The sequence below is a fragment of the Thamnophis sirtalis genome, unplaced genomic scaffold, assembly GCF_051295495.1.
Source record: "Thamnophis sirtalis isolate CommonGarterSnake01/CBP01778 unplaced genomic scaffold, rThaSir2_p1.2 scaffold_5, whole genome shotgun sequence".
NCBI lineage: Eukaryota > Metazoa > Chordata > Lepidosauria > Squamata > Natricidae > Thamnophis > Thamnophis sirtalis.
The window spans coordinates 117,300,985-117,320,359 of record NW_028261385.1 but is presented as its reverse complement, the minus strand read 5'-3'; the positions used below and the strand labels follow the sequence as shown (position 1 = coordinate 117,320,359).

The following is a 19,375-nucleotide window of genomic DNA, read 5'->3' as shown; positions in this document are numbered from 1 at the left end:
CAAATTGATTCTACATGGGAAGGAGACTGAAGCTAGGATGAATATTTCTCCTTTTTTTTTTTTTTACCTTATGCACATTATAAGAATGGCAGGTTTGAAAGATATAATAATTGGAATCAAAACAGGAAGTAACAAGATTAATAACTGGCAATGTTTAGATAGCATCATTTTATTGAAAGTAAATAATATGTCCTCAGTGTAAAAAGTAAAATGAAAAGTGTTAAATATTAAACAGGATAAAAAATAATGTCAGCCAACTAATATGCATGCTCAAGAACTAATGTTGGAAGGTAGATTTTTTTCCCCTTGAGCTCTAGAATAAAAAGAGTTGGGCAGTTTGTTGAACAAGAAGAAATTACTTTTGAGGAAAAGCAATAAAATCATGAAAAATAAAAATACTTCAATAACAAAGAACTAAATAATTAAAGCAATGGTTTCCCCTAAGGTGATGTGTGCACTTATGAAAGCTGAACACCAAAAATTAAAGAAATAAAATATTTTTGTAGTGTACATCTGAAGTATTACTAAGAGTACCGTGAACTGCGAGAGCCAATTATTTGGCTCTGGATAAAATAAGGACTACTGTATTTCATAAGGTAAGGATCAGCAAACACAAAGGCACATAGTTGGGCATATCATGTGAGCAGATAATGGATCAGGAAAAAACATTATGCCAAGAAGTTTGGGACAGATAGAAAAATTGAGAAACAAAAATTTGGTAGATGAAAGCATCAATAAAAATAATGGACAATCTGTCAAGGCTGCTTCACTTAATAACCAAGAAAGAAACCACTCAATTCCATTTTGCAGAATTAAGAGTACTTTTACTGATTATAAGTAAATAGAAGCTAAGCAAAGCTGGATCTGAGCAAAAGCGCGCGAAAGCATTAGATATCAATACATGACCCATTCCCCTCCCCTTGGTAACCCCAGTCCATAGTCCAATCCAATATCTCCACAGCTGTCAGGTGGGAGACATCTTCAAAAATCATCATCAGGTTGGTATGCTGGACAGTTGGCCTTGGCTGGAAACTCCCCCCTTGCCACATGCGCAGTAGATGGTGAGAACAACTCCCAATTAATAGTCCTCCTGTACAGATTAATTCCCACACCCAAATACCATGCCCTCCCTCCCCGTTTCAATGGCAGCGGAAAAGCAAGCAGCAAAACAGAGGCTGACACTATCCTTACTAGAAGGAGCTGAGGATGGGAGGTATCTATCCATATAGTCAGTAATTGTTCAGCCCAACCTGATGGCATCTAACTCATTATATAAGTACTGATCATATCTAAAATACTGCAGAATGCAAGGAACCACAATAGATTTGTTACTAAAAAGTTTGGAATTAACAGGTGTATTTCTATCTTCAAGATATACACTTAAAATCTTGAAAGGTTATGAATTATACCTTCCAAAAAGTCCATCAAACTTCATACATAAATCTGTATGCGCCTCAGAGGCACCACTTTGGATTCATAGGTCTCTTCCAGACAGTGACGTGCGGTGAGGTTTATGGCTAATGAGGCAAGCGGGCAAAAGCCACCCTATGTTGGACACAGCAGCAGGGCGTTTGAAAGAAGCGGGACGCCTCTATGTTGGACACAGCGGGGGGGGGCATCCGAAAGCCCCGGCGCTGTGTCCGCCATAGATGCGGGACACCTCTATGTTGGACACAGCAGCAGGGCTTTCGGAAGGGCTCTACCACACCAAGGGAGAACCCATCTTTCTCCCCTCTTCTACAAAACAGCATCAGAAGGAGAAAGGGGCAGATTATATTAATGAAGACACCCCACACTTAAAGTGGTTCCCCTTAGACAGGAAACGGAAAATGATTATAAACATGCCTGTTGAAAGGTCAGCCTCCTCGTTTTAATAGTTTTGGGTTGCCAAATTCAACTCAGACACTTCCCAGCTGAGGGATTTCCTACTGCCCAATAAATGCGTTTATTTATGGGAATGGTTCCAAAACATTAAAAAAAAAGTGCCAGCCCGCGCGCCAGCAGAAGCAGGTAAAACACACACACAAACACACACAAATTACTTACAATAATACAATTACTTACAAATTACATTAATTTTGAATTCCTCCCCCTCCCTCCGACCCACATACCTTTTCCAGCTGTTTCACAGAGGATTTCAACTCTGCTCTTGTCTGCCATGATGAAAATGTAAAAATGTAAAAGGAAAAAGGCAAGAGCTGCTGAGGTCAGGCTGGGTTAGCTGCTGCCGGAGTCTCCAATGGATGACTCTGCTTAACTGTTTAAAAAAGCCTCTAAAAAAGTGCCCTCTACAGGAAGAGGCGAGAGAACGAAGTGCCTCATCTATATAAGGAATTTTTCAGCTTTAACCCTTGCTTAACTCTGCTTGAGTGATCATAAAGATAGACTAAATGAGGCATGTGGTTCTCCCGCCTCCTCCTGTAGAGGGCACTTTTTAGAAGCTTTTTTAAGCAGAGTCATCCACTGTGACTCTGGCAGCAACTACCTCAGCCTTTTTCCTTTTAATTTTTTTTCTTTTCATGTTGACAGTGGTGAGGCCCTGTCTCCCCTGCCTCCCCTGACTGCACATCCCTGCTTCCAGAATATAGCCGAGGTTAAATTGCAAGGAAGAAATATGTTTCAATAGAATTTATTTTTAATTGTGTTTAGAAAACTTGAAATTTCAGAAATACTTACACACTTTCCTAATATGGTATCTCTAACTAAGTGATGGCTAACCTTTTTGTCCTTGTGTGCCGAATTGCATGCATGACACCCCCCCTCAGCCCCCCCCCCTACTCACATGCGCACGACCCCCCGGTACCATTTTGGGCATAGCAGGTCTCCCTGAAGCCCCCTGGAACAAAAACTGGGATGTGGGGGGGGGGGGTACACCGCACTCCCTCTTCCCCTCTGCATGCATGTGCAACCCCATCTCCATGCAAGTGCAGTAGAGAACCAAAAATCAGCTGGGGGGGGGCACGCACGGAAGCATGGTGGAGCTGAACTGGGCAATGGCTCACGTGCCTGCAGAGAGGGGGCCGTGTGCCAACTGTGGCACGCGTGCCATAGGTTCATCATCACGGCTCTAACTGATTACCAATGACCTTCATTATCATTTTTAGTGACAAAACTGATTTAACCATTATTGACAACATATTCTTAAAGTTGTATCAACTTCTAAATGGGATTTTGCAACAACATTGATTGAAAATTTTTATTCATATTTATGGTGAAGGCTGCTTACAAAATGAAGACAAATGCCGAGAAGGAAGAGTCCTAATCTTGAGAATGTTCACTATTGTAAGTATCCCTGCTTGAATGCTGAACAATGTCCTAGGTAGGTTGCCTTGACAGACATACCATAACATTTGCAGATGGTCTGTAAAAGAGAGCATTCTGGAGGAGCACATAGAGGAACCCTTTATGGAATAGCCTGCATTATTTAGAAAATTCGGAAGGTAAGCAGGAACAGACTTTTGATATACTACTGACACTGAGTCACAAATTACAAGCCGCTATCATTGTAAAATGACAACTGAACCAAAATGGTCTATTTGCCTGCAAAAGGTAAGGGAAATTCCAATGACTAAAATTAAGTAATTTTATTGTAAATATATAAACAAAATATATATTTGAACTGAAACATTATGTTGTGCAATGCATGCAATTGCATATTCAGGACATGGATAATTTTTCACAAACCAAAAAAAAAAAAAAGAAATACTCTGGAGGCAATGATCAAAAACAGAGTAATTTATGGAAACAAAAAAACAACAGCAATTTGTGATTTAGGAGGATTCTGATACTTTCTTTGTTTTTTGAGGAACAGTCTAAAATTCACAGCACCATTAAACAAAATAATGACTTTGCTAGGATTGTAATGGTTAAGTGGAAATTGTACTTTCAGACTTGCAAGATTCTGTTGATGTAGCTTTAAAATAAAGTAGAATTAGCTTCTCTGGCCATGTAGCCTGTATCTTCTATCTGGTAAGGTCAGGCTGACATCAATCTTGCAAGACTCAAAGTACAGTTCTCCCACCATCTCCTTTACAGCTGGATAACTTAGAGAGGTCCCTCCCCTTTCCCCTCTTCTTACCCCTCTCCTTCCCCCTCCTCCTCCCAAGCCTCTAGGTCTGACCACTAGGCAGCTGTGGGCTATACTGTCCCTGAGCTGACTGTTCCCTAGGCAGCATCTCTTTCTTCAGTCTGCCAAGGTCATTCCCAAATACCATTACAGGAATTAAGCATTTTAGCTGATGGGCAATTCATCTGACGTAATGTATTGTTTCCAGGTAACAGTAAGTGAAATATGACCTTGTCTCCAAAGGAGGATTCAGAACATGAAAATCCAAAGAAATGCAAATGAAGAAAATGTTGGAAGTATGATAGTAATTTCCTATCAAATTACAGACTTCTGCACTATTTGACTGTTTCCTACATTTTCCCCCAAGGTTTTCTTTAGCATTTTTCCTCCATTTTACATTTTTTTCTAAATCCTTGACTTTTGCTGACTTTCTCAATGGTTTTTATTTAATAATACTCTTTAAAAAACACTTTTCAGAAACTAAGGAACAAGAAATAATCTCTTCCATTTAATGTAGCAAAAGTCATTCATTCAATAATTGCAATTTGTTATACTTAGCTCTTAATCTTTAAACGAGTATTCTTTATTCTCTGTATTAATAATCAGCAGCTATAATATAATCTAAGGACCTAACACATAAGCATATGATTGAAAGAAGCAACTAGTCTTGAAAATTAATACTTTTCTTCATAAACTGTATTTGATATATTTTATTATGAAGTGAAAATGTTCCCTATTATCTGTGCATACTTCTATGCCTTGATCTTTTTCTTATTAAACTGTTACATGATAATATAAAAGGGTCCAAGATCATTTTCTGCCAAACTCAAAATGCCGCAAAAATGATTAGCCCATCAGTTCTCACCCTCTAGTTGTCTAATATGAGAATACAAAAATATTATTCAATTAGAGTCCTGTTCTTTGAACCGTGTGTAGGAAAGACACTGAAGGATGACATGTTTTGGTATTTTCGTGTTAATCAATTGGAGGGTGAGCAATGAGTGTCTCATAGTTGCATGTATTTGATCATTGGCAAAAAAAAGAAAAGAAAAAAAAGCTAAGCAGTTGTTATGAAGGAAGCATTCCTATCTGCCAAAATGCTATTTTTCTCTGTTGCTTCTAAGAACCCTGGTGTGATATAGCCCGCTAGCAAGTTTGCAATCAAGTACTTTCCCCATTATTTCTATGCTATGATGGCTGGAGGAGAAAAGAGGGCTACCTAAGTTTAACCCATCCCCATAAAAATCCCTATATAGCCAGACTCTAAAAACAAGAAGCTAAATCTCTAAGGGAGAAGAAGGGCAACAATCGCAGATGCTGGGAAAGGAGAGGAGGCACTAGTAAAAAACTAATATTTCTACAAAGTTTGTAGAGCCACCTTTACTACAGTTTCAGCTGCAGCAGAGCTGTCAAAAATAAATTGACCCAGAGCTCCAAAACAACTGACATTGTGACATCAGACAGCTCCTGACCTTATCCAAAGTGCCATTGAGCAGATGTGGCCTGAGGTATTTAAATGTCCCTGTAGAAGCAAGAGTTTAATACTGAAATGCAGATGTTCAATGTGTGCTATACAGCACAACATGAAGAGGGCAGTCATCACTGTGTTCATAAAGTATATCGTCTGTACTGATTTAGACCAGCTAGGACTGAATGTAATGTCTACCTCTGAAACTGGGCAGCTCTCCCAATGTTTTGGGGGTGGGGGTGGGGGGGTCACAATTCACACCCCAATCAACTGAATTTAATAAAAGTATTTTGTTATCAAAAGGACGGATGTCCTAGGAAGGGCAGAGTTGGGTTTCAAAGTCTTTTTCTCAGAGATCTGGAGGAGGGTCAGAAGTATGAACTGAAGGCAAACTACTTTCTTTTCAAGCCTTAAAAAGCCTCCTCCCATGGCCCTAAATTACATTAATTTAATATCCATAAAACTTAGTTGTCAATAAAACAATCTGGTTTTACTGATGTAATTTCAGAGGTGAGATAGATCCCACCCCATTCTATTTTCATCCTTTAAGGGTGGGGAGTGAGGGATAAAAAAATTGTGCCAGTAAAACCATGTCATTTTGGCAGAGAACTTCACTGGCATATTCTGTCAGCATTGGTAACTAACTGTTAATTGGATGCTTGGACACCAGTTGTGGCCCATGGATCAGTGAATTACTCAATAAAGATAGGGTGGGAGAGAATATTAACCCTATGTTAAGAGTGAATGCTATTTTTTGCCCAGTGTCAAATATCAAATTTATGTGAAAGCAATGATATACGATGGCAAAGCATAACCTAAATTTTGGTTTGTGCATCATCTGTTCTCTGGTAGATAACCAAAATATATACAGTGTATTCAGAAAGTATTCAGACCCTCTTCACTTTTGTGAATTTTGTTATGCTGCAGTCTGATTCTACAGTTGTTGGAATTCATTTTTTTCTCATCAATCTACACCCAGTACCCTACAATGACAAAGTGAAAACAGAAGTTTAGAAATGTCTGTAAATTTATTATAAAGAAAAAAAACTAAAATATCACATTGGCGTAAGTATTCAGACCCTTTGCAACAACACTTGAAATTTAGCTCAGGTGCCTCCCATTTCTCTTGATTGTTGCTGACATATTCTATACCGTGATTGGAGTCAATCTGTTGTAAATTAAATTGCTTGGACATGTTTTGGAAAGGCACACACCTCTCTATAGAAGGCCTCTCAGCTGACAATGCATACTGTAGTAGAGCAAAAACCATGAGGTCAAAGGAATTGCTTGCAGAGTTCAGAGACAGGATTATTGAAAGGCACAGATCTGGAGAAGGCTACAATAAAATTTCTGCTGAACTCCTAAGAGCCCAGTGACCTCCATAATTCTCAAATAGAAGAAGTTTGGCACAGCCAAGACTCTTCCAAGAGCTGGTCACCCGGTCTAACTGAGCAATTGGGGGAGAAATGCCTTAGTGAGAGAGGTCACCCCAATTAAGCTCCAAATATCCTGTGTGGAGGTGGGACAGAGGACCACCATCACTGCATTCCTCCGCTGATCCTGGCTTTATAGCAGAGTGGTTAAACAAAAACCTCTCTTCGGTGCAAAACACATGAAAGCCTGCTTGGAGTTTGCCAAAAAGCACCTGAAGGACTCTCAAAAGTGTGAGGAACAAGATTTTCTAGTCTGATGATGCCAAGATTGAACTGTTTGGCCTTAATTCTAAATGTTATGTCTGGAGGAACCCAGGCACCAGCTCAATATCATCAACAGTGAAGCATGGTGGTGGCAGCATCATGCTGCAAGGGGGGGGGGTGTTTTTCGGCAGCAGGAACTTGGAGACTGGTCAAGGTTGAGAGAAAGATGAATGGAGCTATGTACAGGGATCTCCTTAATGAAAATCTGCTCTACAGTGCTCAGACTGGACTGAAGGGTCACTTTTCAACATGACAAAGATCCTAAACACACAGCCAAGACGATACCGGAGTGGCTTAGGGACAACTCTATGAATGCTCTAGCTAGAGTGGCCCAGCCAGAGACCTGACTTGAACCTCATGGAACATTTCTGGAGGGACCCGAAAATGCCTGTCCACTGACAGTTGCTATCCAATGTGACCGAGCTTGAGAGGATTTGCAAGAAAGAATGGCAGAAAATTCCCCAATTCAGGTGTGCAAAGCTTGTCGCATCATACCCTAAAACAGTGTTTCTCAACCTTGGCAACTTGAAGACGTCTGGACTTCAACTCCCAGAATTCCCCAGCCAGCATTCGCTGGCTGGGGAATTCTGGGAGTTGAAGTCCAGACGTCTTCAAGTTGTCAAGGTTGAGAAACACTGCTCTAAAAGACCTGTGGCTGTAATTGCTTGCCAAAGGTGCTCCAACAAAGTAATGAGTGAAGAGTCTGAATACCTATGCCAATGTGATATTTTAGGTTTTTTTCTTTTTAATAAATTTACAGACATTTCTAAAATTCTGTTTTCACTTTGTCATTATGGGGTACTGAGTGTAGATTAATGAGAAAAAAATGAATTCCAACAACTGTAGAATCAGGCTGCAGCATAACAAAATTCACAAAAGTGAAGAGGGTCTGAATACTTTCTGAATGCACAGTAATATACTGAATATATAAACGTTACATTTTAGAAGTGTTCGTTGTAGTAAAAAATATAAACAAAGGAAATCTCCAGAAATAGCTACATTCATTTTCAATATGTTAAGAATTACAATAATAGCATTTATCTGTAATGGTTTTTTTAAAAAAAAATATGTTGAATTTACCATCTCCAATGATAAAAAAATAATCCTGCAATTTTATTCTTCCTAATATATAGGGAGATCTGGACCAGTTCATCTTGGTTCTACCATCCAGCCTTTCTAGATCTGTTGCTAGAATCCGCATCTTCCTGCTATATTCCACCTTATCAATTTTTAAATAGCGATGCCCAGAAGTGAACACAGTGTGCCATGTGACAAAGCATATTAGAGCAGCATCTTTACTGCTTGGGGTTTAGCCACTGCCTTTCTGTTGACACAACTTGGAACTAATGTACAGTATTAGCTGCTTTAGCCATGGTATTTCACCGCTAATCTGTACAGAGCTGATGGTCTAATGAAAAGCTGCAGAATTTTTTTTCTGTATAGCAAGGTCAAGGGAGACACACACACTCGCTCTATATACTCTTTCTGCTTAAATGCAGAACTGCATTTTTCTATGTTGGAATTCACTTCATTACTTATATTTCTCCATTTTGTCAGTCAGTACTATATTGAATACTGTTTCATTCTTAGTTATCCCATCCAATTTGATACCATCTGCAAACCTGACTATTTCTCTGCCCAACCATAAAATGTTAAACCAGATTGGGCTCAGGAAAATTTTGATAAGATTTTATTACCTATTTATTAATCAGGCTTGATGAATTGCTGATCCATTATACGGATATCTGGACCATATTTTAACAGTTTACAAGAAAAAAAATAATTGCCTGTTGAAAATTATAATGAAATTACTGTATACTGTACTCTATCCCCTTCATTCCCTTGATGCATTTCTTGTCTAGGATGACCTGCTTCTCCCAAAAACCACATTGCTTTTAAAAGCCAAAGCATCCCTACCAAAATGAATGTATTTTCAGTGCTTAATGATTCATTAATACTTTTTCAGATACCAGCATCATGGTGGTGTGTAAACCTACTAAAAAAAAACGCTTGGTCATATGTGAGAAAGTAGCCTGCTATTATTTTTCAATGTGTTTAGCCAAAATGTCATTGCAATAACTGACAACTTGTGCTACCTATAAAAAGAATAAGGGGTCCTTGGTTCTCTCTGAGCTTGCTTGTTTTCTTGACTAGTCATCAGTCCTGACTAGCACTGATGATATCACCTAGTTTGAGTAATGAAACATCTGCAAGAAAAAAGGAAGTTCCGAGAGCAGCAAGGACCCCTCATATCAAACCTGAGCTACAAATATTCTCCTTTATTAGTATAAAAGGAATCAATGGTTATTTGTTGGTGGAAGAGACTTCCTGGTTTATTTTGAACCCAAGGTTTGATCTAGGACCACAAAACAGTGATTTTGCCCTTCAACGCAGAGAAATCTAGAAGTTTAGCTGTGAAGAACTGTCCCTACAGTTGTTTAATTAGTAACATGGTTGTTAAATGCTTTGCTTGTCAGACTCCCGGGACACTGCAACCGTCATAAATATGAACCAATTGCCAAGCTTCCAAATTTTGATTATGTGACCATATGGTCATAAGTGTGAAAACAGCCATAAATCACTTTTTTTTTTAGTAATGTTGTAACTTTAAACAGTCACCAAAGAAATTTTGTAAAGCATTTTAATGGTTGTAGAGCATTTTAAAAAGCAAAATAAAAATATTTTGTTTACTGATTTGGTAAGCATTTAAAATTAACCTGTCAATTGAAGTAAAGTCATGTCCACCATTATACCCTCATTATGTCTTCAAGGAAAAAAAACAAGGTCCAGTTGCCTTTTGGGGGTGGGGTGGGGGAAAGCACATTTGGGAGTTCTGTGTTGTTATACAGTCTAAATAATAGTAGTTATTTGGAATGCACTTGGAAGGGTGGGAGGAAATGTAGCATTCAGATTAGTATATGAAGATATGCTGCAAGTTCGGTTTTTGAGATACAAGGAAACAGATGAAAAATACAGGGGCTCAAAGCACTTGCCTGCCTTTCCCACAGAACATATTTTCTCCAGAAGCAATCAACTAGATTGTAGATCCCAGCATCTCTTAAGGAGCATGAAGCTATTGTTATTTTATTTCCGTCAGACAGACTTATTTGGACTAAGGATCCTATTACGCTCAGTGGAAATTAATGTTCTGCTGAGGAGCTGAAAACTCTTCTATGTGTAGCCTCCTAAGTTGCATAAGCCCTTTGGAATTAGCATAAAAGAGAGAGAAGGAGGAAGAGATAAAAGTGTAATGGCTCCTCTCCTAACTTGAGAAAGTAAAGACTCTTGAACCAGATTATTTCAAAAGGAACCTTTAATCAGTCAGGATGGAAACTATTAGAAGCAAAGCAGCAGATTCTGACCAATACACAAGTATGAAGATACGTCCTTAACTTTTCTGCCCTGGGAGTCAATAAAGCACATGTTCCCATGGCTATCTCTAGTTAGACATCAAAGTTATATATCCCACATGGCTCCAGAGATATTGGGACCTTCAGTCTCCCAGTGACAGGAAACCAGTTGTAAAGTTGTAAAACTCAGTTGTTTCAGATGTAGCTAATGATTTAACTCCGAGGCTCCCCTCCTCCCAATTGAATGGCAGTATCACTTTTAGGGATCTGACATGAAAAAGGTTTTTATAAGCCTTAATTACTCGGGGCATTCTTTTTTCTAGATCTGCTGTGGCTCATGCATAACCTCAGCTTAGACATGCACAAGTTGATTGTTTTGTGCACTAACCTAAAAGCAAGGTAAGTGACATTTTGGCTCTTCTAGAAAAAATAAAAATAAAAAAGACGGCATTTTTTTTTGAATGCTATAGATAATTATATGATCACTCTGAATAGTATTACCTAACATAGTGTTTCATGGAGGATATTTTTAATTTCATTAACATCAGAAAAGAAACATACAATTCTTTACTTTTGCTGCCACTTCTATATGGAGACAGGCTGAATTCCAAGGCGTGAAATGTCACTTTTAGAAAGACATCCTCTCTACATAGTAAGGATCAGGGATGAAAAATGAAGGTATCACACAGAAAGCTCCTTAATGTCATTTCAATCTGTATTACTGATTTACAGGTAGAAAGTGATTCAACTATTTCAAAAGAGATTTTTTTCCCCAGATGCTCCTAAATCTCAAAAGAAGAACTTCTCTCTTTCGTAGTCCAGAGAATCACATGGGTGTTATCTACTTTCTTCTGTGTGATTCTTATTATTTCACTGATCTAGAAACCATCAGATTCTTCAAATAACACTGTGTGCTATGAATACATGGGGAATAGCCACATCAGAAGCTCACCTTTTATATCCTTGTTTGAAAGTTTCTCTCCAAGTAGCACAAGATATCATGTGGACCTTTGCCAAAATAGCTTCATCCAAGGGGAAACTTTTCTTCTGACATGTTCAGAACTGCATATCTATAATTCACTAGATGCTCTTTTAAAATATGATATAATCTTTAGGCCAAGAGCCAAAATAAAGCAGCAGGGTTTGTGTGAAACAGGGAAACAGAGAGAGATCTCCCACCCATCCTAGCAATTTTGATGGGACACCCATCTGTTTAAAGGTAGGATTTACACCCAAGACTCACCCATTTTAATTGATAATTGGCTGTACGGTGTATAACATTCACCATAGATGAATGGAAGAGGCTGAGAAAATGCCAGAGGGTTTTTCTGCCTTCCTCTTAATAAATTACAAGTCATAAACAACATCTCATATGACCTGAATTTCTGTCCTAACTTCCACGAGAAGTAAAAGGAAGGCAAAGAAGGAATTGAAAAAGGCTAGATCCAGATGACTACTGAAGACTTCAAATACATTAAGACCTATATTGGTTTAAGACAACATAAATTAGCATTTAAGATTTGACAGAGAGCTTGAGCAATTGTTTTAGATGTTTGGGTTGTTTTTTTTAAATTATGCATCACTGTTTTATAAGTTGCAAAAAAATACAAATGTTTAAAAGGAGTAAACAATAAATTAATATACTTTGTTTTTCCGGAATGAGGAATTCCCATGATGAAAGAACTGATCACAATTCACCTCGTATTGCTAGCATTTGAAAGTATTCCGAATTTGGTTTGGCACTGTCCTATTAAGGATGATATATAGATCAACACCAGCTCATCTCTGCCATGAAGCATGGTCCTTTCAACCTTAATGAGCTGATACTTGATGTGCTTTGCATTGCCTATATTTCAGATACAGGCAGTAACGGTTTTCTTAAATTAAACCATCCTACAGTTCCTTCAATATAGAAAGCTGGATGTAGTCATATCTCTGAATATCCTAAATAATGAAAAAGTTTATATATGCCCAGTGAAAAGCTTTTAACTACTGTAGCAAGAATATAGCAATTTTGTCTTACAATAATTTATCTTACAATAATTCAGAAATATTTGCCCTGTAGTTTTATTTCATTTGTTTGTGTGTGAGTGGGTGTCTTTGTATCAGTGGTGAATTGTGGCAATTGACTGGTTCTTGCAGTTTTGTTAGCAAGATTTTTGCAGGTCTTTGCCCTTGCCTAATTCTTAGGGGAAAGAGAAAATGACAGGCTGGAGGTCGCCCAGCTGGCTTTCATGCCGAAGACAGAATTAGTACTCATAGTCTCCTGGTCTCTAGGCCAGCACCTTCACCAAGTCATCAAGACTGGATTACTGCAATGCGCTCTACATGGGGCAGCCCTTGAAGAGCATTCGGAGACTCCAGCTCATCCAGAATGCAGCCGCGCGAGCGATTGTGGGTGCACCTCGATACACCCACGTTACACCTATCCTCCGCGAGCTGCACTGGTTACTGATTGGTCTCCGGATACGCTTCAAGGTGCTAGTCGTTACTTATAAAGCCCTTCATGGTATTGGATCTGGGTACTTGAGAGACCGCCTGCTGCCAATTACCTCCCAAAGACCCATTAGATCACACAGAGTAGGCCTCCTCCGGGTTCCATCTACCAGCCAATGTCATCTGGCCACTACCCGGGGGAGGGCCTTCTCTGTGGCGGCTCCGGCCCTTTGGAATGAACTCCCCGCAGAGATTCGGACCCTCACCTCTCTCCAGGCCTTCCGAAAAGCCATTAAAACCTGGCTGTGTCGGCAAGCCTGGGGTCGATGAGTTTCCTTCCCCTCTCGAATCGTGTGGCTGTTGGTTGTTTTTAAATGCCCTGTACTTTTGTAGTTTTTGTGTTTTTCCCTTCCCCTCCTTGGGTTTGTACGCCGTCCTGAGTCGGGAATAGGGCGGCATATAAATAAAATGAAACTCGAAACTTGAACACCAGTTCACCAAACTGGCTCTCTTTCTTTCTCTAGTTACCTGGAAATTCTGTTAACAATTTTGAAGAGAAAGATACCTGTCTCAAAATTAAAATAAGAGTATTTGGTCCCCATTGGCAGTAGATTCCACCACATTTTTAAAAAGGGGGAATAGTCTACTTTGCCCATGGTGATCTATAAAGGTGCCATGTATAATTAAATGAGAAGGACCTGAAAATCAAATAGAAAGTGTATTCCTATCAAAAAAGGCCAAATATCCATCCCATCTCTGCAGACTAAGATCAGTTATTTCAATCTAAAGGCAGACTGACAGAAAACTAATCCTTTGCCTATAGTTGCAGTTTTGATTTGCTGATCATGTCAGTCCATTCATTTAAACTTGCCCAAATACATGTTATTTGTTTCAAAGGTAGGGTGGCTTCATGATATTTGTTATTTAATTGAAATAAATGGCATGATAATAAATTATTGAAAACATCTTGGCAATTACTTTAACTTCAGAAAGCTAGAGATTACCCTTTCGCCAGCATCTTTCACTTGCCAGCTACCAGAAATTGGGCTGTAGCTTGTGAATGAAGCACCACCAAATTGGGCTTTCTTCCCAGAGTATGGATGGAAAAGATGCCAGTGGGCACCTACTTGGCCATCAGCATGGGAAAATCCTCCAAGCCAGCGGAGGGGGCCTTGAACCATAACTCCTCCAAGCCAGCAGAGGGGGCCTTGGCACATAACCCCCCCTGCCAGCCATCTTTGTTTGAACTGCAACCTGTGAATCAGAAACCCCCGGGATGGGTCTTACCCCAGGTCATGGATGGAAGGGATGCCAGTGGGCACCTGCCCTCCCTCAGCAGATGGCACCATGGCAGATAACTGGGCAGTGGCCAACTGAGGGATTGACCTCTCCACCGGTTCCAGTCTCCCCTGCAATGTCCCAACAGTTCTTACCCCACCTTCCTACAGAGAAGAGTTCTCGACAATGGAACCATAACTTCTCCAAGCTAGCAGAGGGGGCCTTGGCACATAACCGCCCCCTGCCAGCCATCGTTGGTTGAACTGCAACCTGTGATTCAGAAACCCCCGGGATGGGTCTTACCCCAGGTCATGGATGGAAGGGATGCCAGTGGGCACCTGCCCTCCCTCAGCAGATGGCACCATGGCAGATAACTGGGCAGTGGCCAACTGAGGGATTGACCTCCCCACTAGTTCCAGTCTCCCCTGCAATGTCCCAACAGTTCTTACCCCACCTTCCTACAGAGAAGAGTTCTTGACAATGGAAGAAGGGATTACCAAGGGGGAACCTACAGGATGGATAGCGGAACAATGTGATGAGGCACTTCCTAAGTCTAGAGATGTAACTAGGTTCCTTTCTTGTGGGGGGCCAATAAAATGCCACTATTGCTGTCAACTTGGCCACAGAGTGTCAGAGTGCTTGGCTCCAGCTCCAATGCCACAAATGTGTGCACCAACCACCACGGCAATAAAGAGAAGGCCCCAGATGCCACCAGAAAAGAGTCATCTGGGCCAACAATCTCTGGAAGAGGATCCCCAACCTAAGGTGATGAAGAGTCCTACCAATGGGGAGACCTTGGAGGAGGAAAATGCTGAAGATGACCCAATGGTGAATGCGCCCATCCACCCTTTGCCTTCCAAGTCAACCTCCAGTTGTACCAGAGTACCAGAGATGGGGGTGGGAGGGGAAGTTGAAGCAGTTGTGAACACCGGTTGCACTCGATGCTTAATTAGCATGTTGATTGTCAACTAGGTATACACACAAGACCTCTAGCCTGTCCCTTTCCGGTTGAGCGGGTAGATGGAACGGTAATTGGAGGGGCCCAGCCATGCTAATAACTGAACTGGTGAAGTTACAAGTGGGCCGCCACTATGAGCTTCTCAGATTCATTGTGGCTCCAGAGATGCTGGGAAAAATAATCTTGGGGCTTGCATGGCTTGACACATGGAAGCCTATGATAGAGTGGAGGATGGTGGTAGGAAATTGATGATTGTGTTTGGGCTGCTACCACCAGTGGAGGAAAAGGGCCAGCCAGGGATGAATGAACTCAAGAGCCCAGAACCTGCAGCACCTACAGCAGAGACAAAAACCCCAGGGGTCCAACAAGTACCAAAAAAACCTGTTAGGGGATGTTTTGTCGAGAAAACCGCAGTACGACAGTAATGGAAGCCAGGACAAGTTGATGATAGCTATGAAATTGGTGCTCCCAACAGACCAGTGGCTCAACAATAACCATAAAATCCTAATGATGGAAAATGGATTAGCCTGGAAGGGGTCCAAACTGTACGTCCCCGCAGGGTTGAGGCTGGAAGTTCTACAGCGAAGCCATGAGGCGGAACTAGGATTCTTTGGATTTTGGATTCTTAAAAACGCTCCACCTCGCCAGCCGTCAATGTTGGTGGCCAAGGATGAAATCAGAGGTGGAAGATTACATAAAAAAGCTGTGCTACTTGCACAACAATGAAACCACTGCCGGAGAAGTCCCCTGGACTGCTACAATGAGTGGCCAGCCCTAACCGACCATGGAAAAAGGTCGCAATGGACTTCGTCATCGAACTACCAGTCAACAGTGGGAATAGAGTAATCTGGACAGTTACTGATTTGGTTTCCAAGCAGGTTTCCAAGCAGGCACACTTTATTGCTTGCTCAGGATTGCCGTCCGCAAAGAAATGTGAAACATTTATCGCCTGCACAGAGTGCCCAAGAAGATCATTTCAGACCGCGGGGTCCAGTTCACAGCCAAGTTCTGGAGAGAGGTCCTGAGATCTATTGAGTCCACCCAAGAACTGAACTCAGAAGTTCATCCCAGCATGAACTGTGCAGCAGATAGGGCCAATGCGGTGGTGGAACAATACATCTGGTGTTATGTGGACTATCAGCAAGACAACTAGTTGGACTTGCTACCCTTTGCCGAAGTGGCCTACAACGATGTGGTCCACAGCAGCACTGAATTTACTCCTTTCCAGATTACCAGTGGCATGGAATTTGTTGCTATGCCTGAGCTGCCTAGAGAACCTCCCTCCTCTACGTCTTTGAATGAATGGATGGACACGCTAAAGAAAGGGTGGGAGAATATGAAGAAAGCTCTAGCAGATGTGGCAGATGCCTACAAGAAGCAAGCTGATAAACACCACTTGCTCCAAAACCCCTTTTGCGTGGGGGATAAAGTTTTTGTATCTACCAAATAAGATTAAGAATGCCTAACCAGAAATTTGGTCCAAAATTTCTAGGTCCATTCCCAATAGTGAAGATAGTTAATTTCATTGTAACTTGTTGAATTTCATTGTAGCTTGTTGAAACCAGTAATTGGGTCTAGCATAAGAGCATCCATCCAAGCTTTCTCTCCTCCTATAGTGATAGAAGGGGAACCACAATCTGAGGTGGAAAAAATCATAGACTTCAGGCTAAATAGGGGTCACTTACAGTACTTAGTGCATTGGAAGGGTTACCCTTTGGCCGAAGCTACTTGGGTGAAAAGTTGGAACTTAAAAGTAGAAAAGTTAGTAGAACAATTTCATGAGAAGTTTCCTGATAAGCCAAATGGTCCCCCTGCGGGGGGGGGGGGAGAGAGGTGGTTAATTGTGTTATGTTAACTTTTATTTTATTCTCTTTTCAGGAAACATTTTTCTTCTGAGGAGAGGCCGCCTGTCAATCCTGCAGTTATATTCCTTTTGGGATTTTTGGCCTGCCACACACTCTATTATTTTCCTATGTTGTTTCATTAGTGTAGTAATTGGGAGGGGGAATAGAAAGGAGTAGAATTGTGGAATGTGTTGTTGTCATTCCTTTCTAGAAGCCCAATGTCATCTTTTGTCTCCACACCTCTGCACCTGACCAGAACCAGCTGGGTGGAGATGCCAGCGTGGCCGAAGAAGATTGGACCATGTGATGGATTTATGGGTGTGGGGATAAGATCATGAACTTTCAACTGGGTGGAATCCCAGGAAGTTTTCAGATATGAGATTCCACAGTTCGTTGCCAACATGTCTGCCTTATTAAATTGGAAATTTGAGGATAGCTCTGTCTTGGACTCTGATTTAATTCTGCATGATATTTGGAACGCTGACAATAGGAGCCATTTACAATTCTGTCATCATTCAGCAACACTAATCCAATTATTAAGAAGATAAATAATTACCCATTGCGAAGAAAGGGATTCCCAACAGAGTCGAATTATATTTTCCATCAGTAATGAAAAATATCCCTGCAGCAGTAACACTGGAGATACAGATTGTGAGTACTCCCAAGAGTCCAAGAAATGGCTTGCTGCGAAGGCAATCTTTCATGGAGCTGGAGAGGATGGCCACCAATAGAACAAGCATGAGGCTCACTAAGATCTTGCCCTTGGCTAGGAAGCTGGTCTTGTGAAAGTCCCTCCACAAACTAAAGGATGCCAGAGAATGCAGCTGTAGATCCTTGTGATGGAGCTGCAGCTTGTGTATCAGTTTGCAGAATTCATTCTCCCACTTCTCACCAATGAGGTCCTGGGCTGCAGAATGGTAAGTCTGGAGGTAGTAAGTGATTTGGACAGCTCTGGCTGACTTGACCCTTTGATCCTTGCTGTTTGGCAGCTCCATGACTCCACCAAGCTGATGGCCAATAAAGGTCCTTCTCCCATCCTGAGGAGAAAAACCAAGGGACATATATGTTAGGATTAAGCTTTTTCTTAAGGTACAAATAACAGCACTTCTGAATTTCTCCTACAAAGAGCTTTCTAGAAGACAGACCTAGCTATCCTGCTTTTCTACAATGATCAAAATTACAAACAATTAGAATTAAAATTTGAAGATCATAAAGACAAAGGGGAGGGGCTTTGGGGGTGAAGGAAACCTCAAGGAGGACCATGGTCAACTGGAAGAATTTCAAGGATGGCAAGACACCCCAATTCAATCGCAGTGTGTTGTGTATATTAATTTAACTACTACATGTTCTTGCAAACTAGCAGGGAGAACCAACAAAGCTATAACATTCACAAATTTTGCTGCCTCCTTCTTTTCTTTATAAAAATACCAAATCACTGAGAAGGAGGGAAATAGACCAGCCTGACAAACAAATGAACAGCAGAAATGAAAGGATTCAAATTTGTTTTTACTTCCATTTATATTTTGGGTTATTTCACATCCAAACAGTGAATGATAATGCATTTATTTTGTTTTCCAATCACATTAAAAATTAATCTTAATTCCATAAGAACAAACAGGTTTAAAGAAAAGTGCAAACAAAATTGGAACCAATTATGATCCTTTATGCATGAGGAAACATTCACAATAGTTATTTCTCTAACAGAAATTATGAACAAAGTCCATGACCAATTACTATCAATTCATCAATAACCATTTGAAATCGTAACAGAGAGAATTATCCCCAAATTACATATTTCTCATCTCATCAGGGAGATCAGTGGCACATAAATTTAATAAATAAATTGATCTGTAATGATTACCACCAATTGTTCTATGCTGAAGTTCATTAGGTTGATTATGTCTTGACCTGAATGGTAATACAGTTAAATAATTCTTTTTGTAACCCTAATAATCCCATGATTTACATATAGATCTTGAAGCAAAGCTTCAGTTCTATATGCAGTTATTGGAAGGAAGCCATATGGAATTCAATGGGGCATACTTGTGTAGAATAGATAGTGGCTTCATTCCAAATGTGTGCATAGGCTTCTCTATTAAGATGAAGTTGCCACACTAAATCTCCTTGTTGTAATTGTACTTGCTCAAAGTTAAATAAATCTTTCTAAATCAGAGCTCTTATTTTCAGATTTGAAAAGCAATTGTAATGTGGAATTTCACTATGACAAACAGGTACAAAACATTACACTTGCTGCTGGCAAAACCACCGGTTTTAAATC

At 40.5% G+C, this 19,375-nt stretch overlaps 1 protein-coding gene across 2 annotated transcripts in view; it reads right to left on the bottom strand.

Annotated features, from left to right (window-relative positions):
* PTCHD4 (patched domain containing 4) overlaps nucleotides 1–19,375 on the bottom strand; it is a 73,840-nt gene that overhangs the window by 19,466 nt on the left and 34,999 nt on the right. For both annotated transcript variants that reach the window (XM_087716728.1, XM_087716729.1), the window contains exon 2: nucleotides 17,654–18,134. In XM_087716728.1, the coding sequence (XP_087572854.1) occupies nucleotides 17,654–18,134 (481 nt within the window). The remainder of the gene's footprint in view (nucleotides 1–17,653; nucleotides 18,135–19,375) is intronic.